Below are 27,676 nucleotides of genomic sequence, written 5' to 3' on the forward strand. Positions count from 1 at the left end.
CCCCCACTGCACCATTGCCTTGGGACACTTGTAAAATAGTCGAACCTTCGCTCCTTGCCAACTTTCTAACCCCAGCCCCAGCCTGGGTCTGGTGACCCCAGTGACCTTGAATGCTTCTCTGTTTGCTGACTGTCAATGCCACCATCTCTCAGCCTCCAAGGCGAGAGCCAGGATCTTGGTCCCTCTGCCCCATGCCCCCCCAGTGTCTGCATAGATTGCTGCTAAGCCGGTCGTCACCATGGGAAAAGGACCCTCCTGGAGCCGTTGGCCGTGGGGAAGGGAGACATCAGCTCTGAGAATGTGGGCTTAGTTAAGATTTTTATTTCATGGGAGACAACTATGTTTACTAAAATAACACCCAGCCTCTATGCTAAGTGCTCTGGGAGGGCTCAGCCAGGGCAGCTCCGGAGGGTCCCTCCCAGACGGCTTCTTGGAAGAGGAGGGATCTGAAGAACAGTGGGCAGGCCAGCTTGTGGGCACTGCAAGGAGATGGAAAGCCAAGATGACACGTGTCCCCAGCCATCCCAAACCTGGAGTTAAGCCCATTTGCCTGGCCTCCTCATCAGTTTAGAAACTGTACCTCCAGAGGGGAGGGCACATGAGGGTGCCCAGGGGGCTGAGAGAGCCAAGCCTGGGGTTCTTGCCAGCCCTTGAACTTTCTGCCGCCGGCTCCCAGCCACTTGCCTGCCCAGCACCAAGTCCAATGATTAACATCGCCTCCTGGCCCTCTGCGGGAGAGCAGTAAGGGAGGCCAAGAGCCAGGCGCATCCTCTGAGACAGAGACATGTCCTCAGGGGTTGGGTCAGAGCACAGGTTTCCAAAGTCCACTGGGGACCCCAGGGCGGAGGACGGGCAGAAGCCGTGGGAGGCTGGGGGCTAGTACCGCAGACCCAAGCTGCCGGGCATCCGCGGGTGGCTCTGGTCACGTATTGCAAGGAACAGAGAACTTGAAGAGTTGGGATTTGGTGACGGGCAGAATTTTCTTGAAGTGAGCACGCTGGCACCGACCCACCCCCTCCGCGGAGTTGTCTGCGGGTCTTCTGCCCTCCGACTGGGTTCAGGGCCTTGGAACGGCCCAGCCCTGTGGCGGCCGCTGTGCCCTGCTCCTGGGCCTTCACATAGGATTTAAAATTTCCCCTTAACACCCAGTAGGGCTGTCTGCAGTAGGGGTGAGGGATCCCGGGCCTGCAGGGGTGCCTGGGTGGGGGGCGGAAACTCCAAGGAGCAGGGGCCCTGGTGTTAGAAGGTTCAGGTTCAAGTCCCTGGACCGAGACAAGGCCTGGAGGAGCACCAGAGGGCAAGGCGCAGGCGCGAGGTCATCCTGGGGCAGGGGGCGGGGCTTCCCGGTGCGCAGATGGGGTGCAAGCGGTGCCGTGGCGTCCTGGTTCCAGCGCGGGGTCCGGGAGGCGTGGCGTCCGTCCGGCTCTGCCTCCCTCTGCGCACGGACACCGCGCCCCTGGGCCTGTGTAGGTGCCTCCTCGGGCCGTGGAGCCTGTCCCCAAGTCCCCGGCACGGGGCTGCGGGCAGGGCGCCGGGAGCCGACGCACGCAGAGCCTGGGCACGGTTAAAAAGGCAAAACAAAACAGGACGAAAAGTTACGCTTCCGGCAGCCGCGGGGCCCAGGCCGGCCCAGGTGCAGGGCCCAGTGGCAGAGCGATGTCGCCCTGCCGAGGACCGCTGCCAACAGGCCGCCCGCCCGCCCCCGCAGGCCCCTCCGGGCCTTCCCACCTGCTTATGTAAGGCCTGCAGGTGGGCCGCTGGGCCGGAGCCAGGTGGGTCGGAGGTGTCGGCCACGCCTTCCCCGGTGCCTCGGGCGGTCCGGGGCGGGTCCCCGCAAAAACGCCCAGCCTCGGCCGCCTCATTACCGGGAGCAGCGCGGGCTCCCAGCTCTCGACGGCTGGCTTGGCCAAGGGCGCGGGCACACGCTCCGGACCAGCCAACATAGAGGGGGAAGGCCCGCTGGGCCCACGCGGCCCAGAGTCCTCGGCACGGTCCTCTGCCTGGAAGCCGGGTCCCTAGAGAGCTGCCGGGACTGATCTTCGAGGTGAGACAGGCCACCAGGGGCGTGGGCCACTGTGGCGGGGGTCCAGGAGCCGGTGAGGAAGCTTCTACCGGGGCAGGCTGCGACCCACCGTGTGACACGGAGCAGGGCACCTGGAGGTGATCTGGCTCAGCTTCCAGCCTGGGCCTCTCAGGGTTGGGGAAATGTTTGGGCCACGCCCTGCACAGAAGACACTGGGTGTCCGGGAGCTGGGCTCTCTGAGCGCCCTGGGCAGAGGGACATCGGGAACAGGGTTGGGGAGGACTGCCAAGGGCGGTGAGGACTCTGCATAGCAGGAGGCCTGGGGGGCCAGTCTCTTGCCTCATCCTAGTGAGCGGGCCCGCCTGAGAGTAGAGACAGAGGCCTACGGCGGGTCGGTTTCTCAAGCTAGTGGCCTGTGGACTCAGGAGGCAGCAGATTAGAGACCGGTGCCAGGCCTGGAGTGGGTGAGCCCTGCCTGGGGCCCAAGCGGCCTCGGCCGTGACACACGCTGTGTCTCTGTTGCAGGGCGGTCAGGTGGAGCGGGGCCTCCCCCGGGCTGATGAGTTCCCTACGGTCCCGGCGCTGTCCTGGGTGAGCCAGAGGCCCCGGCCCCGCGGGGACCATGCCAGAGATGCTCCTGCTCAGGTCTGCCGGCTCCGTCCTGAGGACCGTGTAAGGAAGCAGGCCCCCCCTCCTCCGCTGGCGCTGGACCCCCGGTCACTGCACTTAATCACCCTCCCAGTCGTACCAAAGCATTGTCCCCTCCTTACTCCCAGAAAGATCCGTGACGGCCCCGGAAGTAGGAGGAGAGCAGACATGCACATGAACTTTGCAGGGCTCACATGTGCTCATGACGCCACAGGGTTGACATGGAGGACCGGGGCTCAGAGAGGTGCAGTGCCTTGCCCACAGTCACCCAGCTAGTGAAGCGAGCTGAACCCAGGCAGGCCAGTTCTGACGAACCTCAATGCTATATTGTCCAAGAAGGCATTTATTGAGCCCCTGTTGTGTACAGGACAGTGACCTGGCTGCTAAAGGCTGAAAGGGAAGAAAGACCACAGAAATAGCCAGGCGATGCACCCCCGTCCAGGAGGGGCTCCCATGGGAAAGCCCATGGGCTTGTGTGTCTGCTGACTCCTGCTCTGCACATCAGTGTGCCCCAGGGCCCAAGGACACACGGCCCACAGAGCTTACCAAGCCATGTGTGGCCTTCAGAGCCTAAACCTGAGTGTTCAAAGGCTGTGAGAGTGAGAGTGTTGCAGATAATCCCTGAGGGCCCCCTGGAGGAGTTGCTGAATGAGGCTCAGTGGGCTCTCCCATCAGCACCTCTGGCAAGACAGGAAGAGAAGGGAGAGACCACCTGACCAGAGATGGTCAGGAGAGGGGGTGCAGGCTCCCCCAGGCCCCCGCCCAGCCCCCACCACACAGTGTATGCACACCACGCTCCCTTCGAGGGCTTCCTTGCTCCCAGAGCCACTGGGCAGGTGCTAAAGACATTTGGTTTCTCTGTAAGAAGAGGGCTAGGTGCTTATGGGGTGTGTGAGGGCAGGAGTGTGGTGTTCCAGAAGGCCGGGAACACTGTGCTAACCACCTGCGTCGGGCCGGGGCGCTAATCACGGTGGCCCCACCTCACCTGAGGGTCCCTGAGTGGATCGCGGTGCCACGCTGTCCAGAGCGCAGGAGTCAGAAGGGCCCAGGTGCGTGTGAGGGGTCAGAGCAGTGGGGACGCTTCGCATGTCATGTGCCCTCTTTTGAGGATGACAAATCCCACTCTGGAAGCTGTGCCTCTGGCTTACAGTCTGGGGACAGCAGGCTGGGTGGTCCGGCTTCGCTATGATGCACCCCAGGGTGCCCCAGGTGAGCGGCTGCCCCCACAGGAACGCAGGGAGGGTGAGCTATGATACAGCAGCGGCGTCCCCAACGCTGATATGGGGGCTGCGGCCACGTGGGAGGGCGCAGACCCCAGCACGACAGGGCGTGGCTCCCTTCCTGGGCGTGTTCTGAGTGGACAGGACACCAGTTACTAGTTATGGCCCCGAGTGAGCAGGAACGTTATGGGAAGGTTGGGCTCAGTCGATGGGCGAGGGTGACATCCCCGGAAAGAGATGGGATCTCAAGGGCTCTGGTGAGGGGAAGAGCGTGCTTTCCTCACTTGGAAAATTGGAATTTGGCCTTCTCTTAATTAGGCGTCTGGTATCCTTCGGGCACAGGGCTTAGGGGTTGAGTAGGAACCTCTTGCCCGACGTGGGCCGTGAGCAAGGTGTCCCCTGTCACGGCAGGCAGAGGCAGGGGACCCACTCCACCCTGTCAACGAGGGAAGGACAGAGCAGGATGGGGGAGTGGATGTCAGCACATCTGAGTCACGAGAGACCGGCCAAGGTCCCCAGCAAACAGAAGGCTCTAGTCATGATGAGTATGTTTGGCTCGCGGCTTCCTTAGGCGGCCGTCTTTTCCTGTAGTCTGGGTTTCGCTGTTTTAAATCCAGAACCAGTTTATACAGATTTCATTAGCGGGGGAAATGTCTGTGCCTTTTGATGGCAAGGGTTTCCAGACTTGTCTGTGAGGAGGTGGCTTGGATGGCGAGCGATCACAGCCAGTGGCGGCCCTGGCCCGTCCAAGGGTGAGCTGCCCAGCGGGTGCTGTCAAAGGCCAACCCTCTGGAAGACTCGCTCGTCTTCGGGACGTGGCCGGGACAGCATGGACATTGCACCAAGTTTGTGGCACCCGCGTTGGGGCTCCCGGTGGGGGACCCTCATTCGTGTCTGCGCCCAGAGCTCAGGGCTGTTTGTATCAGTATAATGTGGTGGGGCCCCTCTGCGACCCCAACGTAATGGTGGTGACCAATGACCCACAGTCGGCTGGACAAGCTCCAAGCTCAGAACCCTCCGCCTGGTGTGGAAGCCCCACCCCAGAAATTGTATCCTTTCACCCCTCCGGTGGCTTCCCTGGGACAGGCCACCTTGCTCACACACAAGAAGGGGACCAACTCAGCCCCCACTCAGCCCCCTTGTCCCTACGCCTCTCCCTTCACAACCTCCTGATGTCTTTCGATTTAAAACCTATCAGGTTCTTAAGCAGACTGCCTCCAGGTGGGCCTGGGTGTGTTCGCAAACTTAGTTTGAACATGCAGTACCAGCAAGAAGTAAGACCGAGTGTGACAAACAGGTAACTGGCCCGACAGCCTGGGAACTGGGTGGGGGTGGGACTAGCCCCACCCTGATGGGAGCCAGGGTCCTGTCCTCAGGGCTGCCGTGACCAGTTGTGCAGGCTGCAGGCTGCACAACTCCAGTAGGCACTGTTTGCATAGCCGATGACTGTGAAATGTGTCCCTGGAGTTGTGTGGGGTTACATTCCTGCCTGGCTGAGGTGTGCACTGACCTCCGTCTGCTCATCACCCAGGCGGTTGAGGTCTGGCCGGTTGAACCCTGAGGAAGAATGCTGCTGTGGATCAATAGGTTGACAACGGAGGCCCTATAACCCCTTGGGCTCTCTGGCTGGAAGGGAGATCATTCCCATGCCTGGGAAGCGAGGAGGATGTGGGCCGGAGCTCTCTAGCCCATGCCTGTCCTCTCCACTGGGGAAGGCATAGGGCACCCCGCACGCCCTCCCGGGGAGGAGAGGCCCGTGGGAGCCCTGGCACCGTCCTCAGCTCTGCTCTGAGCTTCTAAGCGTGACTGTTTTCAATGCCTGAGGCCTGGTGGGTGTGGGGTGAGGAGGGGGGCCCCTGCTGGAGTCGTGCTCAGAGTCCTGTCCGGACGGGGACACCGAGTCCAGAGAGAGCCACGCAACAGAGGAGTGTGCAGCAGCCCTCGGAGCCTCTGGGACAGGCTGGGTGGGCTGAGGGTGGCCCTACAGCTACTGAGGTCCTGTTCCCTGACCCCCACGAGGACGCAGAGCAGCCCGCGAGGCGGAGAGAGGCCAGCGGCACCCCCAGGTGCCGACGTGGGTGCGGGGCTGGCACCGGAGAGCTGGGCCAGGCCCCGAGGGTCTCACGTTGTTTCTCCCCTCCCCTCTAGCTCTCCAAGTGATGGGCAGACGCTCTCCAAAGAGTCCCTCGGCCATGCTCTCCCGCTCTCGTCCCTGGAGAAGGCGAGGGGTGCCCAGCTGGATTGCTCAGGTGAGCGGCCGGGAGGCTGTGGGCTGCGGGCAGAGGCAGAGGCGAGCCGGGGGCCCAGCACACCCTTCCCTCGTGGCCGCGTCGGGGCCGAGCGTGAGGGAAGGCAGGGGGTGGTTGGGAGGGCCGCGGCGGGAGGCGGTGGGGCCTCCCCTGGGGCCGGGCTGCCGGGCCGCTGGGACCCGGGGGAGCCCCTGTGGCCTGCGGCGAGGCCGGTGGGTGGCAGCCAGCAGAGTCCTTGCGGAGGCTTGGAGAGTCATGTGCCCTTTTAAAGACTTTGACCCTCAGATAATTGCACTTTGAGGGAGGCAGAGTTACCATTTACCCCGAAGAGTCATCAAAACGGTAGTAACACAGGGCGTGCTTGTTTTTAATGGCTCATGACAACACTGTGGCAAAGCACAAGCTAAATGAACACGGACACAGCGAGTGCCTGGCACGGAGGGTCGCCGTCTCCTGAGTTCTGCGCTGTCCGTGGGGTGGTCCACTGTTGTCGTTTGTCCCTGTCCGGTGTCACCTCTGGGGGGCAAAGAGCGGCCCGCAGAGGGGTGGGTCTTCCCGGGCTTGAGTCCCCCGGGGCTCCTCAGAGCAGCCCCGGTCCCCAGAGCACCCCAACCCCCGGCCCGGGGCTTTGGTGGAAGCCTTTGTGGCTGGCTTATCTCTGTAGAATGATCTTCAGTCCGGGCCCACCTGGCGTCCTCCCCGTGGTCAGCCGAAGCGTGGGTTTCGGGGAGCAAGCAGTAGTGTGTGAGGTGGTGTTTGGACCCCTGGACGGGTGAGGGCGGAACCAGGCAAGAGGTGGAAGGGGAGGCCTGGGGCCCCCTCCCCCAGATTTCCTCTGGCCTGGCTTTCCTGGGCGGGGGACGGGCCTGGTGGGAGGACAGAGGCAGGGTCAAGGCGGAGGTCGCCATGCCCGTTGGAAGAGACGCGAAGAGGCGTAAGGAGGGCGGGTTCCTTGGGCGCCCAGGGCCGCCTGGCTCCCTGCGGAGCAAATGCCGGTCGCCTCCGCCATGGGGCGCCTGCTGCCATCAGACAAGCTGCTCCTCTCCCAGGCCGAGCATCGCCGGCCAGAGGGGTCTCCTGGCACCGTTTCCGTCAGCGGGCACCGGGAGGAGCCGCCCCACGGGACCCTGCACTGCCCAGGGCACTGCCTGGCAGGCCTCCTGAGCCCCCACGGGCCTGGCGTGCGGCTTGTGCTCGGCCCAGCCTCCCCTGTGCAGCCCCCGTGTCTCTGGGGAGCAGCTACGGAGACGCGCCCAGCCAGGTGCCAGCCTGCTGCCAGGGGCGGGGCGGGGGCAGGGGGGGGCACTTCTCTCCAGACTCCCAGGCAACTTGAGGAGCCCGGCTCTCCCCGGGGAGGGGGCGGGAGCCTGTGCTTCTCTGGAAGGTTGGGGGAAGGCGCTGGCTGCGTGGGAAACTAAGGGGCGGGGCTTGGAGGCTACCACCGGGATTGAGCCCTGAGAGGAGGGTGGACTTCTGTTGGACTTGTCCCCTGGGCCGGGCTTTGTGCTGCTGGCACTCTTCACCTCATCTTCAAAGCAGCCCTGGGGCGGGCACTTCTGCATTCCCATTTGATGGAGGAAACCATCTCAGAGAGGCCCCGTGAGTTTCTCAGAGTCACACAACTAGTGAGAAGTAGAACTCTCAACTGGCCACGCTGCCTCTTTGGGCCTTGGTGACAGTACAGTCCCCTCCAGGCCTGGCCAGCCCCTGCCTCCCCTCCAGCTAACTACTGGGCTAGCAGCCAGCCCCCCTGGGCGTCTTGCCTTCAGGAATGAGCGTCCACCTGGGTCTCCTTGAGTTCCCAGAAGCTTGGAGGTCCCCAAGCCCCTGTCCAGGCTAGGCTCTGAGCTGGTGGTGGGGGTGGGGGGCGGGAGCCCCTGAATAGGGCCACAGAGCTGCCAGAATCGGACCCCTACACAAAGGCAGCCTTGTGCCAGGGCCTGGAGACACATTGCTTTCTAGTTCTTTCTAGCTGAGCACAAACCCCCAGCTGGAGCAGGGCAAGGCCAAGACCCCAGGGAAGGGGAGGAGGGCAGGGGAGAGCAGGTGCTGGGGACGGGGCTTTTTCCCCATACCCGTGCTTCCTAGGAACCCCCCACACCCACTGGGGAGCTCTGGTGCTGGGGGTTTCTAGCCCCGTGAAGCCCCTGGTGGGTCAGGGGGTACACAGGGCCCCACTCAGTCTCTCAGTCTTGCCCTCCCCAGATGCTCAAGGTCATGGCTTCTCTTTGGCTGCAAGGAGACAGATACCACCCTTGACCTGGGGAGCCCACAGCCTGAGGCTGGGGACAGTGGGAGGCAGAAGACAGCTCAGCTGAGCCTGGGGTGGGGGTGGGGTGGGGGTGGGGTGGGGGTGGGGAGGGGATGGGAGGGAAGGCTTCCCAGAGAACAGAGGACACTCGAGCAGGTAGATCCTCACCTGAGAAGCGGGAACAGTGGGAACCCCAGCCTCCTCAACCACAAAACAGTGGAGCCTCCAGGGATCCTTGCAGAGACTTTTCCTAACCATATGTCCAGTTCTGTCAAGGTCAAGTGTGGATCAGAGGCCATGTCCAGGCCCAGAGCTGCTCATGGCTCTCCCCGAGGTGCTGACAGGGCGTGTGCACAAAGGAGGGGCCAGGAGGCTGGGCTCGAACCCAAAATGATACAAATGCAGCCTTGGGCAACTGGGGTCCAGCCCCCAGGGTGCCCCTGAAGGTGGTCTCTGTGGGGCTGAGAAGTCTCTGGGGCTTCCAGAGGGAGGGCACCTCTGTCAAGGTTGGGGGTGCCTGCAGGTGTCACTGGGCATCAGGCAGGGACCCGGGGACCAAGGCGCCCATGCAGCCCCTGCCTGGACATTGTCCGGACCCCACCTGGATGTTCCTTACCTGGCTATTCCCTGCCCGGCCCTGCCCATGCGTGTCAGGTTGGGGCACCCGTGCCCTAGGGTTCCAGGCTGAGCTGCTCCCACCCCGGGCCCAGACCTCTCTTCTCTCCAGCCGGTGGAGACCAGCTCAGGGTCCCCTGTGCATTTCCGGAGCACGTCCACCGCCGTGTCCCCAGAGCCCATGTCAGTCCGCCCCAGCCCCGCCCTGCAGATCCAGATTGCAATTCAGATGGGGAAACGGAGGCCCAGGGAGCCCAGGGTTTCTCCGCTTAGTGGCCACAAGTCCACAGCCCCTGGTCCTCGGGCAAGAAGGCTGGCTACCAGGTGGAATGGGTGTCTCCCCTGAACCACTGAGAAACCTCAGACACCGTGCAGCCAACACTCCATTCTAGTGCGTTCCGTACAAGGGCTAGACAAACCGTCTGTCCCAGGCCGGCCTTGTCCTTATCTGGAGTCACGTCCTTCTCTTTCTCTTATCTGTCCCCTAGAGTGCCTGGCATGGGGTGGGCGGTTTCCAAGGGCCCGTGTGGAGTGGGAGCGTGCCGGCTCTAGTCCGTGACTGGCCTCTGTGGCAGGGACACCAGGGTCCAGTCAGAAGGAGCATTCTTGGAGAGAGATCTGTCCCTGGCCGAGAACCACCTTTCTCCTAGGGCCAGCGTACCCCTCCATCTGTACAACAGGCCACTTCCCACAGAAAACATCCCTGGGGCCTCTCCTCTCTGAGTTCTCCTCCCCAGACAACTGAGAGTGATTTCCTCTGCTATTCAGATGCTGTTATTCCAGAGCCTCAAGGAAAATAGCTCCCTGCCTGCCCAGCCACCCCCTGAATAATGGGTGATTGATAAGGTCAGGCCGTGACCTGGGCCGAGGGAGAGAGATAGGAGATAGGAGGAGGAGGGGGGAGGGGGGGGGAGGAGGAGGTGGAGGGAGGAGGGAGAGGAGGAGGAGGGGGAGGTGGAGGGAGAAGGGCAGGCGGGCCCTGGGAAAGCCCACCCGCAGCACTCAGCCGTCACCCTCTGCCTTGTGCTCTGGGCTGTGGGCTGCATTGTTTGCTGGCTGGGTTCTCTGTCACTTGAATAGCTGGTTGCCTTTTGGAGCTGGGTCCAGCCGGGATCTAGGGCACCTTCCTGGGTGACAGGGACCGTGATTGGGTCCTGGCCGTGCCCTTGGCTGTTACTGTAGCAGTGAGCTTGGTTGGGTCTGGCAGATCTGTGTCCCTGTGAACTTCAAGGTGGGGTGTGGACAGCTCAGTCGGTAGAGCATGTGACTCTTGATCTCAGAGTCGTGAGTTCGGGCCACACGTTGGGGTGGAGCCTACCCTAAAAGAAGAAAAAAAAACGAAAAGAGTAAAGGACTGGCAGGTCACCCTGACTTCGTATGTCTCTGCCATCAGCCTGGGGACCACATGGCTTGTGTCCCTCCCTGCTGCTTGGTTCTGGGCGGCCCACCCCGTGGCAGAGGGTCAGGGGACTCGGCCACCACTTTCTCCTCCCCCAACAGCATCCCCAAGGGAACGGACTGTGGCCCTCCCAGGCCTACACCCATTCACTGACCTGCCTCTGGGTGCAAGGCAGCCCCCAGGACGGACTGAGGTCTTGTCCCACTTCTGCCCCTACCCTGCTGTGACCTTGGCTATCCCTGCCTCTCCGGGACTCAAGCCTTCTCACTCTGACGTGCTGTGTGGGAATTTGTGACTGGCCCTCTAGCCCCCAGCTAAAGTTCTGTCTGTCGGTATCCCTAATGGGTGGCACACATGTTCCCACCAGGGGGCGCTTGCAGGGGTGCGGAGTCTAGGGGAGGAAGGGAGAGGTTCCTGAGGCCGAGCGTGGGAGCTTTGTGACACTCACGCACATGTCTGCACTTGTGACGCACACTGTCCACCCGATGTCCTGTGGACGTTTCCTGGTCGTTAAACGTCCTTAAACACTTCGTTTTAATGGCCACCGAGAGCCCAGGGCGTGGCCGCACCCTGGTGGGTCCCCAGCCCCTGTTGGACATCGGTGACCACAGTACTGTCTCTGTATCTCTGCTTGGTTCCCGTGGGCGCGTTCTGGAAGCGTGATTTCTGGCTCAAAGGTGACTCCGTCTTGGAGCCCGTGACGTGTGTCACCCGCTTGCCCCCAGGAAGGTTGCGCCAGCTCACACTCCCACCCTGCACAGCACCCTGGCCAGCAGTGAGTGTCGTCTGGGTGCCTGGGGACATCTCTGCTGCTTCACGCTTTCCACTTTGGGAGAGACCCAGGTCAGCAGGCTCTCGGTGGGTCCGGCGGCTTCAGTCCCAGCAGGTGGTCATGAGGACAGGCAGGGAAGGAAAGAGCCCAGGAGGTGGCCAGGAGCTCCGCTCCCCGCCCGCCGTGGCCTCCGTCACCCTGTAGGTCAGCGTGCCTGCCCCAGACAGCGGCCTCTGTGGCACAGTGGCCTCGTGGGCCTGGTTCAGGGCCTGGGCTCTGTGCCCAGTCCTGCGGTCGGGGGACATGGCTGGGGTCCACGGCTCAGGCTTGTGGGCGCGTGCGTCCTTCCGAGTGCTCCATCCACCTTGCTAAGAATGGGGCTTCTGACTCAAGGTCCGGAGACTTCTGTTTGGACAGAGATAAGGCTGAGCGGTGGGAGCACGTGGAGGTGAGGGGACAGAGGGGAGCGTGAGACACCCCAGGCTCGGAGATGCTCTGTCTTCCTTCTGGGCAGCCAGCACCAGAGGCTGAGGCCCCGAGCTGTGGCAGGTGCACCAGAAGGATCCTGAACAGGTCAGGGCCTCCCAGGCCTACAGGACGGGAGGCCCCCGTGCGTGGTGGGGAGGGGGCCCAGGAGCGTGGTGGGGACAGGGGGGCGGAGCACCGCTCAGGCTGGCTGTGAGGAAGGGGGCGGGCTGAGGTCACAGGGGCCAGGAGCCCTTTGGGGAGGGCCTTCCTAGAAGCCACAGTGTGGACACAACCCTGTGGTCAAGGGCAGTCATGGGAGGCCCTCGAACAGGTCAGATCTGGGTTCAGAAAGGTCACTCCGGGAGCCCCAGAACATGGGAAGAGGCAGTGGCCTAAGGTGACAGCTGTCCAGGATCATGGCTCCTGAGGCTTCTAGGACTTGGGCAGGAGGCAGGACAGTCCTCTCCCAAAGGAGCTGGGGTCAGCATGGGCCTGTGGGTCAGAAACCCAGCTTTGCCCCCAGCCGGAAGCTGTTCCCCGGCCTGCTTCTCATGGGGTCTGCAGGACGGAACAGAGGTGGTGACAGAAGACACGCATCTCCACCAGGCACGAGGCAGGTGCTCAGGAAGCAGGACCTCTGACCACAGGGGAGTGACTCCGGGGGGTGAGGACTGGATATCAAGAGGGGCTGGAGGTGGAGCCCCCGGGCCCCGCCCCTGCACAGAGACAGAGGGCCCTTCTCTCCTCCTTCCCCTCTGTCCTCCCTCGAGCGGGAGCGTGGGTGCCATGAGGTGAGGCCGCTGACAGGGAGGGGGGTCCGCGCCGGGCGCAGGAGAGCAGAAGTTAGATGAAGGAGCTCTAAAATGTCCCCCAAAAGTCCAAAAGCTTTTCCCTTCTGATCCAGTGAACACTTCTAGAACTCTCTCCTTCGGGGAGCCTAGAACGAGGGTGAAAGCTGGGAGCCGTCTGAGTGTCTGGGGGGGGGGGCAGGGGGGGCTGAGATGTGCTCCACCAGGGACTTACTGGGGTCACAGAACTGAGGATGGGTGACCTGGTCCACACAGTGTTTTCTAGAAGTGTGAGCCAACATTTACAACTCCCAGACGTCGGGTGAGCCTTGGTATCCATTCCCGCCAGGCGGCAGCTCCTAGGCCGAGGGCGGCCTCCCCTTCAGCGGGGCCGTGCCCCCCCAGTCCCCACCACCCCTGTTCCTCCCTGACACAGAGGCTGGGGTGAGGTCGGGCACTGTCCTGGTGTTGACCAGAAACAAAGAAACAGGAGGAGGCTCAGATCAGCCCCTCGGGGGTCTGCCATTCTTGTTGCTTTGACCTTCTGTCCGGCCGGTCTGTCCCCGCCCGTTCTCAGGAGGCAGAGGCAGGACCTCGGGATCTGAGGGAGCCCTGCCTTGGGACAAGTTCCAGCTGGCATGACGGCGGGAGCAGACACAGGGGCCTCCGCGTCTCCAAGGCCTCCGCCTCCTTGCTGCATCCCTAAGCCTTGTCCGTGCTTCGGGGCCATCAGACCTCCTCCTCCGGGCAGCCTCCCGCCTACCCCAATCCCTCGCCTGTCTGCCAGCAGCCAAAGCACTTTCGGGACCAAAGTCCCGGCCCGAGGAAGGCCCAGGGGCCCCGGGAGGGGGTGACCCTAGGCCGGCGTGGTCCCAGCTGCGGTCTCCCCCTGCAGAGGAGCCGCTGTGGACCACCCGGGCCGACGGACGCGTCCACCTGCGTGTCCACCCCACCTGCCCACAGCCGCCCTACACCGTGCACCAGATGTTCCACGAGGCCCTGGACAAGTACAGGGACCTCAGCGCCCTGGGCTGCAAGCGCCAGGGCGTGTGGGAGCACATCTCTTACTCCCAGTACTACCTGCTGGCCCGGAGAACCGCCAAGGGCTTCTTGAAGGTGAGGGCCCCTCCCCCGACCTGCCCTCCAGCTCTGGGCCCTCGGAGGCCTGCTCCCCGACCCCCGCCTGACAAGCCTTCAGAAATGATACCTGTGGAGCCTCCAACACTTTTTGGGTGGGTGCGGTGGGCCAGGCCCCGTTCTGAGGGTTTTACCTTTACTGAGCCCTCGTCACCCGCCGGGCACTCAGCACTTACTTTTCGTTTGTGCTCACGTTCGGATGCGCGGGGCCGCCTGGTGTGCTGGGCAGGAAGGGCCCGGGGCGCCCTCTGACTGGGTGCCTGGGAGGCTGGTCCCTGCGCTCTGGAAGGGGCCCCGCTGGGCGTGAGAGGCCCCCTTCTGAGCCGGCTGACCGGGCCTGTCTGCCTTGGTCCTGGAGCTCGGCCTGGAGCGGGCCCACAGCGTGGCCATCCTTGGCTTCAACTCCCCGGAGTGGTTCTTCTCGGCGGTGGGCACGGTGTTTGCAGGGTGAGTGGCTGTGGGTGGGGCAGGGTCTCTGGTGGGTCGGGGGTGGGCCGAAAGTGGAAGGAGGGTTGTTTCCTCTTTCCCCAACTTCCCCTTCCTCCCGGGGGCCCCCTCTGCCTGTCTGGGCCCTCCAGGGCAGGGGCTGGGCCTCTGCACTGGCTCAGACAGGACCCCTCCTGGGTCTCCCGCAGGGGCATCGTCACCGGCATCTACACCACCAGCTCCTCGGAGGCCTGTCAGTACATCGCCCACGACTCCCGCGCCAACATCATCGTGGTCGACACACAGAAGCAGCTGGAAAAGATCTTGAAGGTCTGGGGGAGTGCGGAAGTGGGCTTGGGGGCCCCGGGCCGGGTGTCCTTGTAGACCTCCAGCTTACAAAGGGCTTTTCCATCCCTCCCTCCCGGGCCCCTCCCCCTCATCCTCCACAGCAACCCCACGTCACACACATACACGTACAACAAGACAGGGCAACGGGTACCCACCCACTCGCCTGGTCGGGCCGCTGAGGCCCAGAGTTAGGAAATGTCCACCCCAGGTAAAATTTGCATCATGCAAGCTTCCGAGCAGACCAGGCTGCGAGAGTGTGGCCGGCCCTCGTGTGCTGGTCCCACATGTCGTGTTCCGTCGTGCAGTGCGCCGGTCTGCCTCTTTCGCTGAAGTTTTTGAAGCAAATCTCTGACATGAACTCATGTCCCCCCTGAGTATTTCAGTAGGCATGCATTCTCCACGAGCACACGAAATGTCTCTCACACGATCCCGGTGGTCTCATCAGCCACCCACCGCAGGGCCGTTTTGACATAGGTGCCTTTGAATCAGGACACGAACCGGCCACAGGCCGTGTGTGGCCATGTCTCTGTCTTTAATTCAGAACAAAGCCCAGGCTGGCCGGCCGGCCGACAGCGTCCTTACCTGGGAACCTGCTTGAAAATGCAAACCCCGAGGCCCCACCCCAGACCCGCTGCGTCTGACACCGGGGGCCTGGGGCCCCCGCACGCTGTCCTGAACACGCCTGCCGGGCGGGGGGTGGGGAGCGCGGCACAGGACCACACGTGGGGGCTGTTGCCGTCAGCCTGCGGCAGAAGCCGGGTCAGCGGTCCCGGGCAGTGTCCTGACATCCGGATTCATCTGCTCTCCTCCTCTTCCTCAACTTCTGGGGGCGGGGGCGGGCACTGCTCCTCCACCGTGACGGTCCCCACCAGCCTTTCTCCACTGATGGTCACCACTGAGTGGAGGCAGAATGTTGGTTTTCTAATTCACCGGCTGGGACTTTTCTCCAGACAGAGAGCTGTGTCTCACTGCCTGGGGCACTTTGCCACCGGAAGCCCCTGTTTGTACACACGTGTGGTGGGCAGGATGACGCGGTGTCTCGGCAACTGCTCCCTCTGTGCACGTCTGAAAGGACACGCGTCGGCGACGTGAACGTCGGCGTGGCCGATGGCTTCATCGTGTGTGTCCTTGTCGAGTTTCTCTTTGTTCCACCGAAGACCAGGGCCGAGAGCTGAACCCCCCGTTGTGATTGTGGATTTGTCCGTTTCTGCTGTCAGTTCCATCAGTGTTGGCTTCGGGGGTTTTGCAGTTCTGTTACATATATACCTGCATGGAGTTGTGTGTCCCCTCAATTCAGTAACCGCTTTGTCGCTAAGAAACGTCCCTAAAGAGGAACATTCTTGTCCCAGAGCTACTCTGTCTTACGCTGCGAGAGCCACCCCAGAATTCTTGTGATTAGTGGTTGCACAGCGTGTATTTCTGCTTTATTTTGCCTGGAACCTATCGGGTCCTTAGGTTTAGAGCAAGTCCCCCGTAGACTGCACAGACTTGGGTCCTGCCTTTCTGTCCCACCGGACAAACTGTAAATCGACGAGTTTGCTGCTCCTATGTGTCCTGTGCTTTGTCCCTTTTCTCCCCTTCCCGGAGTTCCTTTGGATTGAGTTTTTTATTTTTACTTTATCTTGTTTTCTGGTATTCCGTTTTCTCTCCAGTGGCTAATTAGCTCCCCCTCTTTGCTATTACGCTAGGGTTTGCCTTTGCCTTTTTAACTACGCACAGTCCACTTTATTACACGATCTATAATGCCATCTAGTGTCAGGCCATACTACTTACCATCACACGACTACATTGCTTCACATGTAATGCAGGAATCTTGCAACAACGTACTTCCTCCTCCCCCCGTCCTTGGCGCTGTTTGCAACGTACTTCTATAAGGTTATAAACCCTACACTACACTGTTTTGAACACAATTAAAATTGTTTTAATTGTTTATTTTTGAGAGACAGAGACAGAGTGCAAGCAGGGGAGAGGCAGAGAGAGGGAGACACAGAGTCTGAAGCAGGAAGCAGGCTCCAGGCTCCGAGCTGTCAGCACAGAGCCCGACGTGGGGCTCAAACCCACGAGCTGTGAGATCATGACCTGAGCCGAAGTCGGATGCTTAACCGACTGAGCCATCCGGGTGCCCCACAGACATTTTGAAAGAAGGAAAAATGTCTTTCATATTTACCGACGTTTGCCACCTACAGTCCTCATTCCTTTACGTGGATACATGTCTGCATCTGGTGTCATCTCCTGCCTTAGGAGTTTTCTTCTGGGTGCCCGGGTGGCTCAGACAGTGAGCATCTGACTCTTGATCTCAGCTCAGGTCATGATCTCAGGGTCGTGAGTTCAGGCCCCGTTCTGGGCTCTATGCTGGGCATGAAGCCTACTTAAAAACAATTTTTTTTTTCTTGTAACACAGATCTGATGGTAACACATTCTCTCAGCCTCTCTTTGTCTGCAAACATGTTTATTTCCATTTTTTCAAAAAATATTTTCATGTAGTTTAAAATTCTGTGATGACAGGGTTTCTTTTATTCTTTTAGCCTTTTAAAGAGTCCATTCCAATGTTTTTTAACTTACATAGTTTCTGGTGAGAAGTCTATTATTTCATATGTTTGTTCCTCTCCGTATATTTGGGTATCTTGATTCTTTGGCTGCTTCTATTTATTGATGTTTTTTGGCCTCCTGTTTTTATTTTAATTCCAGCACAGCTAACATTCAGTGTTATGGTAGTTTCAGGTGTACAGATAATGACTCAGCACTTCCCTACGTCACCCGGTGCTCATCGGGACAAGTGTCCTCCTTCCCCATCCCGTTTCCCTGTCCCCCACCCCTGCCCCTTCAGTAACTGTCAGTGAGCTCTCTGTAGTTGAGAGTCTGTTCATTGGTTTGCTCCTCTCTTATTTCCCTTTGCTTGTTTGGTTTCTTAAATTCCACGTATGATTTCACTCATACGGTATTTGTCTTTCTCGATTTATTTTACTTAGAATAATACTGTCTAGCTCCATCCATGTTGTTGCAAATGGCAAGATTTCATTCTTTGTTTTAAAAATATTTTTATTTATTTTTGAGATAGAGACAGAGCCTGAGCAGGGGAGGGGCAGAGAAAGAGGGAGACACAGAATCTGAAACAGGCTCCAGGCTCTGAGCTGTCAGCACAGAGCCCGACGCTGGGCTCGAACTCACAGACTGTGAGATCATGACCTGAGCGGAAGTCGGACGCTTAACCGACTGAGCCACCCAGGTGCCCCAATTCTTTTGCTTTTTTTTTTTTTTTTGAGTTTATTTATTTATTTTGAGAGAGAGAGAGAGAATGTGAGCAGGGAAGGGGCAGAAAGAGAGGGAATCCCAAGCAGATTTTGCACTGTCAGCACAGAGCCTGACTCAGGGCTTGAACTCACCAACCATGAGATCATGACCTAAGCTGAGATCAAGAGTTTGATGCTTAAATGACTGAGCCACCAGGTGCCCCACGATTTCATTCTTTTTGATCATCGAGTAATACTCCCTTATATATATATGTATATATATACCACATCTTTATCCGTTCATCCATCGATGGACATTTGGGCTCTTTCCATATTTTGGCTATTGTCGATAGTGCTGCTATAAACATGGGGGTGCGTGTGTCCCTTCGAAACAGCACACCTGTATCCCATGGATAAATGCCTAGTAGTGCAATTGCTGGGTCGTAGGGTAGTTCTATTTTTAGTTTTTTGAGGAACCTCCACACTGTTTTCCAGAGCGGCTGCACCAGCTTGCGTTCCCACGTACAGTGCACAAGGGTTCCTCTTTCTTCTCTGGCTGCTTTTAAGATTTTTTCTTCATCGCTGGTGATCAGCGTTTGATTACGTTGTATCTTGGTGTGGTTTTGCTTTGTTTATCCTGCTTGGGGTTCATTGTGAGTCTTGAACTGGTGGGTTTATAATAAAATTTGGAAACTTCTCAGGCTGCTTTTCAATTTTCAGAAAAAAATTTCCTGGGACTCCAGTTACGTGTATGTCAGGGGTCTTGATATTCTCCCATAGGTCGTGTTTTTCCAGGATTCTTTTTTCTCTCTGAACTTTACTTTGAGACTCGTGTTTGGCCCTTCTGGGCCGGTTTATATGGTCTTCACCCTCAGGCTAGTTTAGCTCCAGCGCTCAGATCTGACCTTTCCAGGTCTCCGCTCCGCACGGCAGGGGCCCTGCGTCCTGCTCACAGACACGTGGATGGTTCTGGCCCCTGTGGCCTCCCGTGGTCCTCCAGCTCCCTGGTGGTTCACTCTCTGCCGTGCACACTGGCTCAGCCAAGGACTCGGGAGGACAGGGCCCCTGACTACAGATTTCTAGAACTCTCTGTCTCCATAGTGTCTCCTTGCTGGTGTCCAGTCCCATGGCCTTCCTGAACTCTGGGCTCTGTTAACCTCCACTCAGCAAGATGACCAAGTTCTGTTCTCCCTCTGTCCCCCACTTTGTCCCCCCCGTCTGCCCCCCAGTCTGTCCCCTCCCTCTCTGTCCCCTCTGTCCCTCCTCATCCCTCTCTCTGTTCCTGCCCTGGTCTGTCCCCTCCCCTCTGTCCCCTCATCTCTGTCCCCTTTGTTCCTTCCCTATCCCTCTCTGTTGTGGGATGAACCATACTTGGGGTTCAGCCAGCCCCTGGGGTGCTTGGTTCCCTCCTGAGGGGACAGCTATGCACGAAGGGTGGCCAGCATCCCAGTGGGTCACAGGTCAGAGCCAGGGGACCCAGCGACCACAGTGCCTGCCAGGCAGACTGCAGCGACCACAGTGCCTGGAGACGGGGCTCTTGTCAGCGGGTAACTTTCTTTAACGAGACCCCATTGTGTTTCCCGTCCACACAGATCTGGAAAAACCTGCCACATCTGAAGGCCGTAGTGACATACAGAGAGGCCCCTGCAAGGAAGATGGCCCGCGTGTACACGGTATGGGTGGAGGGCCTGGGGACGGGGGCGCCCGGCCAGCGGCCCAGCTGACCGAGTGCCCGCTCTCCCCGCCTGGCTGCAGATGGACGAAGTCATGGGGCTGGGGGACGAGCTGCCGGAGGAGACCCTGGACGCTGTCATCAGTGCCCAGCAGCCCAACCAGTGCTGTGTGCTGATCTACACCTCGGGCACCACCGGGAGCCCCAAGGGCGTGATGCTGAGTCAGGACAACGTAGGACGGGGCCCAGATGGGTGGGCGCGGCTGCCGGTGGACGTTGCTCTGGCCCCTCAGCTCAGGGGCCCAGGAGACCTAGGACGGCCCGTGGGTCTGCGGCCCGCCCGCACCGAGCCCGGCAAAGGCGAGGAGGGGGGCAGGGGAGGCCTGTCCCGGGAGCTCCCCGCAGAGATGTCCCCGAAGTAGCCGAAGCCCCGGGGTGAATCTTCCAGGGCCGGCTTGTGGACCCTGCCGGGGCCGTCTGCCCGTCCTCCAGATCACGTGGACGGCGCGGCACTGCAGCCAGGCCGGCGGCATCCAGGCGGCGGAAGTCCAGCAGGAGGTGGTGGTCAGCTACCTGCCCCTCAGCCACATCGCCGCGCAGATCTACGACTTGTGGACAGGCATCCAGTGGGGGGCGCACATCTGCTTCGCCGAGCCTGACGCCCTGCAGGTCAGTCCGCTCGGCCTGTGCACTGTACCCCCCGCCCCGAGCGCATGTGCTTGTGAGCATCTGTCACATTTGTTTCGGTGGCCATCGGCATGGCCCGCGCGGCCAACAAGAAGGGACTGACTGCCGAGGTTACACACAGGAGAGGGCCAGAGTGGATGGGTGGGTCCACGCGCCATTGAGGACAGGCCACAGACGGCCACAGCCCTGCTTCTCAGCCCCATAAACTACACCCATGCTGTGAAAACTCCCGTTAACCATGAGGAGCTGCCCCTCGGCCCCCCCGGCCTCCCACAGCTCACTGGCCCTGAGTGGTGTCCCTTGTCGGCTCCTAAACTGGTCCATTGCTTCGGGGGGTTCGACGGTCACGTCTGGGGGATAGAGCCGCCCCCAGGGCTGGGAGGGACCCAGGAGCTTCGAGGCCTCTGGCTACGTGACCAGGAGGGTTGGCAGCATGAGCACACAAGGTGGGTCGTGTGCAGATGTATGTGTCCACATGTGGGCGCCCGTGTGGGGCCTGTGTGCAGGACGCCTCGGAGGTGTGCGCGCGGACACGGGTGTGGGGGCTCCTGGCACTGACCGCAGGCCCCCCCCTCTGGCGGTGGACAGGGGAGCCTGGTGAACACGCTGCGGGAGGTGGAGCCCACGTCCCACCTGGGGGTGCCTTGGGTGTGGGAGAAGATAATGGAACGCATCCAGGAGGTGGGGGCTGGGTCTGGCTTCATCCGGCGCAAGATGCTGCTGTGGGCCATGTCGGTGACTCTGGAGCAGAACGTGACGTGCCCCAGCAGGTACCACGAGGGCCGGGACAAGGGGACAGGAGGCCGGGTGGGGGCAGGGCGGGGGCCACGCGACCGTGGATGGGACACGCTGGGCTCATCCTGGGGACCCCTGTGCGGAGGCCCTGGCGGGTGCTGGGCGTGAGACCTCCGTCACCGCATCTCTGTGCTCTGAGTGGAGGGACCAACTTGCTCCGTCTGGGGTGGCATTCACCTCCCCGGAGCGGCTCCTGGGTCTCCGGAGGGGTTTCCTGACTTCAGTAGGTGTCTGGGGCAGGAGTCACACTGACGAGGGCTTTTGCAGCCTCCAAGTGACCACTCGGAGGTCACCCCACTGCCTCTGACCACTTATCACATTCCCACAGGTGCTGTGGGAGGGTCAGTGGCATAAACCTGGCCTGTGCCGATTTAGAAACAGTTTCCATTACTAGTGAGTCTGCGAAACGGTATCGCGTCTCATGAGACATGCACCTGTGTGCAAATACAGCTTCATTTGCACAGACACAGAGCGTGAATACGCATGAACGGCTCATTCGTGGGCTTCAGACGGGGTCAGACGTGTGTGTGCTCGTGTGTCCACGCACATGTGCTTCGAGTCTCTGCGCGTACGTGCGTGTGCGCCTGGACACAGCTGAACCTGACCTCCAGGCTCAGGACGTATCCCACCTGTGTGTGCGTGCACGTTCACAGGTGGCCAGGCCGCCGTGCGCCCACCCAATACTCACCTTTTTCATGTGAGCGTGTGGTTCTTCCTGCGGACCGTTCTCCTTCCCCCACCAGTGACCTGAAGTCCTTCAAGGCCAGGCTGGCAGATTTCCTGGTGCTGGCCAAGGTCCGCCGGGCGCTGGGCTTTGCCAGATGTCGGAAGAACTTCTGCGGAGCAGCCCCCTTGACCACAGAGACACAGCAGTTCTTTCTGGGCCTCGACATCCCCTTGTATGGCGGCTACGGCCTCAGCGAGACCTCAGGGCCCCCCTTCGTATCCAGCCTCTCCAACTACCGCCCCGGCAGGTACACGCGTGCCCGCGTGCCCGTGCTGATACCCCGGGGGATCTTGAACAGGTTCTGACGGAGGGACTTCCCTCCCTCCAGTAGGGTGGGGTGTGTGGGAGGGGGTCCCCCCAAGGCTGATGGCCCGGGCTCCACTGGGCGGGGGGTTGGGGGACGGGGCCAGCCCCCTGGTAGGGGGTGAATGGAGGGTCACCTGCTGTGCCTCGAGACCTCCCCTCCCTGCCGGCCCATCACAGGGCTTGAAGTTGTGCATTGGGACTCCATTCATTCGTTCGTTCGCTCATTCATTCGTTCGCCTTAAAGCTTCTTATTGGCACCCCCTCAGCTCTAAGTCCCCTGTTGCAATACACAAATCCTGGGAGGGGACACCTTCTGGCCGTCGGCCAAGAATGAGGAGCTGGGGAACCCGGGGGCTCCCAGGTGAGGCCTGACCCTGCCCTGAGGCGCCGTCTCCCTCTGACCGCCCCCAGCTCCGGCAAGGCGGTGCCAGGCTGCCTGGTGAAGCTGGTGAACAAGGACGCGGAGGGCGTCGGGGAGATCTGTCTGTGGGGCCGCAACATCTTCATGGGCTACCTAAACATGGAGGACAAAACGACTGAGGCCATCGACGCCGAGGGCTGGCTGCACACAGGCGACACCGGGCGGCTGGACGAGGACGGCTTCCTCTTCATCACCGGACGCCTCAAAGGTGAGCTCCGCTGGCCGGCCTCGTGGCTGCAGGCATGGCGGGGGGGTGTACTGCCTGCACTGTTTGTACCCCGAGTACGGAGCGCATGTTAAGTTCCTGCACTTGGACGGACATCGTTTTATTTACCCCGACCTCCCCGTGACGACACCCAGAGAGGTTAAGGAACTTGCCCAAGGTCACTCAGCTAGTAAGTGGTGGAGCTGGGATTCAGACTTCTTAAAGAAACAAGGCAAGTCTTTCCAGAAGATTCTGGGGTGTCAATATCACGTGTTTTTACACGCAAACACGGGGATGATATCGAGAACACAGATTGGATATAAAATTTAAAATAAAACACGAGACCTCAAATTTCCCATGACGAACGGGGCCCTCCCAAGGAGGAGAGCTGGGGACTTCCGCGGAAAAGGTGCTTTGCCCACTTGGCCCGAGGGGATGTAATGCCCAAACACATCCCTGCAGGAACCCCCACCCGTTTCCTGGGGAAACCGGCTCCATGAGTGGATCTCTCCAAGGCAGGGGTGCCATCGGGCCGGGCTCTGCTGGCTGTAGAGGGCGGGCTCTCGGCCGAGTCTGGGCGCCCAGGCTGCGAGCTCCCTGCTGCAGGGGTGGACTGACAGCGCCCTCTAGGGCTGAGCTTGGTGATGGCGGGGGAAGGGTGCGGTGTGGTTGGAGGTCAGCGCCCAGCATCACCGCCGAGAAGCCCGCCTGTCCCCCCGCGTCACCGTCGGGGGCTGGTCTGCCCGCCTGGACTCGCACCAGCTCCCCGAGTATCTTTGTGACACGGCCAGACGTCCACGTGAGGCCGTGGCCTTCCTCTGTGAGACGGTGCTGGCTACCAACAGGCCTGCTGCCTCCAAAAGCCCTCCAAGATTTCGAGTTTGGTTCCATCGGATCTACTGACTGATGTGGTGAGAACGTATCTCTTCGCCACACTGAGTTCCGATCCATAAACGCGGTACCAATCGCTCAACACTGGACAAACACATTTGAAAACATGAATGAGATCATTTCGTGGGAAAAGGCAAGTACTGGCAGAAAAGATAGTGAATTTAAACAGACCGGTTCCCATGGAAACAATAGTGACTGGCCCCTCCCCGCCCCCCCGCCACACACAGACACAAAAGACAAAACACGGAGACCAGCGGGTGTCCTGAGGAATCCCAATGACAATTCAACTGTTTTTTGGGCACAGAAAAGGAAAAATTCCAAATTTTTGGTGAGGTGAGTATAATATTGATACCAAAATCTTGAAAGGGTTGTATTTAAAAAGAAAACTGTGGACCAATGACGTTCATGAGCATATATGCTAAAATCCTGCATAAAATACTCGCAAACAATGTCTGCCAGCACATTAGAAAAATAACCCATCATAACTAAGTGGGATTATTCTGGAAATGCAGGGATATGTATTAAGAGAACTTTAAAAATTTTATCATCTGCACATATGTTGAAAAGGTATTTCACAAGAATCGTTAATGTCCTCATTCGTGGAAAAAAGCACGGGATAAAACCAGAAATGGATGACCACTTGCTTAGCATAATGAAGCCAGAAGCCAGGAGCAGGACCGGATGCCCACCATCCACGTCCCGCAGTGTTCGCGGTGCCGGCCACGGCCGCGGGACGGAGAGCCAGCTCCCTAAGGAGGGTGACAGCACCACGCACACGGAAAGCCAAGACCGCCACCGGGAACCGTGGCTTCCGTTTGCACGGCGATTTAGAAGGACCACGGAAGAAACTAGTCCATCTATGATCACAACAGAGAGGATAAAACATTTACGCTCAAAGAACGGAGCCCATGTGACTACTGGAGAAAAACAGAGAAATTCTGTGTCGTGTCGGAAGGCGGGAGGTCTGTGGCTCCAACCATGGGAGCCGTGAAAAGGGACTAACAGACTTTCATGACATTACAGACAGAACAAACCAGTGGGCAAACCACCACGAGCAGAGGCGGGCGACGAAGCTGGGAAAGTGTCCGCAGCCCCTGTGGTGTCAGTCGGGGTCACACGGTCCAGGTTAAACAAGGACCCCGTCTATCCCTCGGCACCCTTAAGTTTTTTTAACGTTTACTTATTTTTGAGAGAGAGAGAGAGACAGCACGAGTGGGGGAGGGGCAGAGAGAGAGGGAGGCACACAATCTGAAGCAGGTTCCAGGTTCTGAGCCGTCAGCACAGAGCCCGTCGCTGGGCTCGAACCTGTGAACCATGAGATCGTGACCTGAGCCGAAGTCAGGACGCTTAACCGACTGAGCCCCCCAGGTGCCCCCCGCCCTTGGTGTGCTTACACTGAGGTCTGTCGGCAACGTTCACAGCGTGCAGGTATTTGCACGCCTCTCCTTAGATTGGCCCTGAGTATTCTATCGTGGGTGCTGTCGTAAATAGCATCGCATAAAATCTGCGTTCTGCTCGCCTGCCGAGGGCACACAGGCTGCTTCCGCGCCCTCCTGGGGTGGCGGGGCCTCGACGAGTCATGTGACTCTGCTGGCTTGTGTGTTCCTTCCAAACCTTCAGGGACACGGTCGGATCCTCTTCAAATAAGGACAGTTTCGTTCCTTCGTTCCATTCCTGCATCTCTCTTGCCTCTGCGCCGGCAGGACACCTGGAGCCGCGTGCGGTGAATGGCCGTGGGGACAGCGATCGTCCTGTGTTGTTCCTGATCTCGGGAGGGACACTTTCAACATCTTATCCTGGAGTGTGTTTCGCGTGGGGTCTTGGGGGGTGTTCGTCTCCATGCCGCTTGCCGAGGGTTTCTAGCGGGTACTGACGGTGTAAGACGCAGGTTGGGGTGAGCGGGTGGTCAGGGAAAGCGCAGGAAGGCAGGGGTGGTGAGGGACGCCCACTCTCGCTGCCCTAGACACGCCCGGTCTGACGGCTTCCTCCCCGGCCGTCCTCTGTGCCACGGCCCGGTGAGCTCGCTGCAGCCAGGGGCTGTCTCATTCTTCTCCTCTGCCCGACGTCAACATGGGGCCCGCACACAGTGTGACCGATTCCTCTGTGTCCAACTAGAACAGGGGCACAATCGAGCTAGAGCAGTCCAGGTGTATTCAGTAAACGTCTGCTTACTCCCACCTGGCCTGGCGGGAAGAGACCAGAGCGCTGAGTGCCAGCACCTGCTCATGCACGGCCCTCCGCAGGACGAGGGGCGGACGCTGTGAGAGCAGCTTAGACGAGGGAGGGCCAGCGTGGACGAGGCGGGGGGCCTCCTGAGCTGAGCGGCCCTTGAGAGCAGGCGGTGCGCTCTGGACTGCTGGGGAGGGGAGGGCGTTTGGGAAGGGGGTAGGCGAGTCAGAGGTGCTTCCGAGGGTGTGCGCCGCCCCCCGCCAACCCCCCTGCCGGCTGCACCTCCCCAAGTGGCCGGTGTGGCTTCCAGGGGCCGTGGCCCAGGCTTGGGTCCTGGTTCCGCGGGGGTGCTGGACTAAAGCCTGTGCCGGGGGCCTGGCCCTGCCTCCCCAGAGATAATCATCACAGCCGGAGGGGAGAACGTGCCCCCTGTGCCCATCGAGGATGCCGTGAAGATGGAGCTGCCCATCGTCAGCAACGCCATGCTCATCGGGGACCAGAGGAAGTTCCTGTCCATGCTGCTCACCTTGAAGGTGCGTCTGGGCGTCTGGCTCGGGAGGGGCGGCCGGACTGGGGGTCCGGCCCCAGCAGAAGGCATGCCCGGCTGGGGCACGCATGGGGTCTCGTGACTATATCCTGGGACGACCTGTTGGCTACCTGCACAAGGGGTGGTGTAGCTTGTGGGAACACGCTCTGCCCTGTGCGCCGCCCCCAACCCCCACAGCTGATAATGTACTGCTGTGACCGTCCCTCTGTCCCAGCGCTGCCCCGCTCACATGCTCAGAGCCCAGGGTGCCAGATGTCCAGGAGAAGGTCCCTGTTTTAGACCATGGTGTGCTGGCCAAGGGCCGTCCGGTGTCATCCCAGCACGGGCTCCACGCACCAAGGGCCCCACACAGCCGGGGTGGCGTCCTACCCACCGTTGAGCCATCTTTCGGGAACAGCTCACAGTGAGCCACATCCTTGGCCCCAGCAAACCCTCCTCAAGATGGGCTCGCGTCTCATGGGGTGAGGCCCGCACCGGCTCTGACCTCTGGCTTTTCAGTGCACGCTGGACCCAGACACCTGTCACCCAACGGACCACCTGACCGAACAAGCCGTGGAGTTCTGCCGGCGGGTGGGGAGCAGCACCACCACCGTGTCTGAGATCGTGGGGAGGAGGGACGAGGCCGTGTACCGGGCCATTCAAGAAGGGATTCAGAGAGTCAACCGGAAGGCAGCCGCCCAACCCTACCACATCCAGAAGTGGGCCATTCTCCAGAAGGACTTCTCCGTGGCAGGGGGAGAGCTGGGTAGGGGTTCCTCGTTTGCCCCACTACTACAGGGGCCGTGCGGGAGGACGCAGCTGGCCAGGGGTGTGGGCTGGCGGGGTGAGCCTGGCGAACCCACAGATCGGTTCCAACACGACCCTTAACTCTGCTTCGACCGTGGGACCGTTTCCCCTGAAATCACAATGGGACCCCCCGGACGGACACTGAGGCCCTGCTGGTGCCTGGGCTGGGGCCAGCTGGCTCCCGGGGGGGCGAGACCACCGGCATCTCCTGTGAAGTCGGGGGTGGAGCCCCCCTGCGGCACAGCCCACAGACCAGAGCAGGCCTCTGGTGCCGCCTCAGCTGGACGCGGGGGCCGCTCTCCGCTGTAGCACGCTGGGGTGTCCGCCCCGGGGCGGGTGGGAGCGGCTTCCCCTGGGAAGTGCCCTCCGAGCCATCAAGGCCGAAGCGGGGTGTAAGCACTCGGTACCGCTGAGCTGCCGTCAGAGGCGCGGATCCCCACGACACATCTTCCCAGATTTCTCCGAGCCCGGGCCTCACCTCTCCTTCCACTTGCTCTCTCAGGTCCCACGTTGAAACTGAGACGGTTCACAGTCCTGGACAAGTACAAAGACGTCATCGATTCCTTTTACCAGGAGCAGAAAAAGTGACAGGGGGACATCCTCCCAGCCTCTGCCGAAGACGGCAGGCCTCCCGGGGACATCCTGAGCTCCAGGTCCCCTTCGGTCTGGGAGGTCTCTGGGTCAGGGTGAGGCAGTGACGCTTTGCCGACGGCAGCTGACAATTCCAGGAAGCTTCGCGTGTGGGTACTTTTCGTTTTCAGCATTGCCTTTTGTTCAGGTGACACGTGAGCTCAGCTCTCCCCCTGAAGCTGACGGGGGGGGGGACGGGACGGGGGTCCCGGCCTGAGCGCCAGGAGGGCTGCGGCAGCCGGGCCAGGGCGCAGGCCGTGCACAGG

The 27,676-nt window shown here is 60.5% G+C and overlaps 1 protein-coding gene across 4 annotated transcripts; it reads left to right on the plus strand.

The window, feature by feature from the left end:
• Positions 1-1,563: 1,563 nt before the first annotated feature.
• On the plus strand, positions 1,564-27,608 carry ACSBG1 (acyl-CoA synthetase bubblegum family member 1). Of its 4 annotated transcripts, XM_027068314.2 has the most exons (16): positions 1,564-2,044; positions 2,549-2,695; positions 5,090-5,188; positions 6,040-6,140; positions 13,329-13,549; positions 13,929-14,017; positions 14,206-14,326; positions 19,167-19,247; positions 19,330-19,479; positions 19,739-19,915; positions 20,522-20,703; positions 21,382-21,702; positions 22,173-22,390; positions 25,841-25,980; positions 26,493-26,739; positions 27,283-27,608. In XM_027068314.2, the coding sequence occupies exons 2-16, from the start codon at positions 2,646-2,648 to the stop codon at positions 27,366-27,368; spliced, it is 2,283 nt and encodes a 760-aa protein (XP_026924115.2). In that variant the 5' UTR covers positions 1,564-2,044; positions 2,549-2,645; the 3' UTR covers positions 27,369-27,608. The 4 variants fall into 4 exon arrangements, with proteins under 4 accessions (XP_026924115.2, XP_053079404.1, XP_053079405.1 ...); XM_053223429.1 differs by lacking the exon at positions 1,564-2,044 and having other exon boundaries at positions 2,555-5,188; XM_053223430.1 differs by lacking the exon at positions 1,564-2,044 and having other exon boundaries at positions 2,555-5,188; positions 21,472-21,702.
• Positions 27,609-27,676: the final 68 nt, after the last annotated feature.

The sequence above is a fragment of the Acinonyx jubatus genome, chromosome B3, assembly GCF_027475565.1.
Source record: "Acinonyx jubatus isolate Ajub_Pintada_27869175 chromosome B3, VMU_Ajub_asm_v1.0, whole genome shotgun sequence".
Taxonomy (NCBI): domain Eukaryota; kingdom Metazoa; phylum Chordata; class Mammalia; order Carnivora; family Felidae; genus Acinonyx; species Acinonyx jubatus.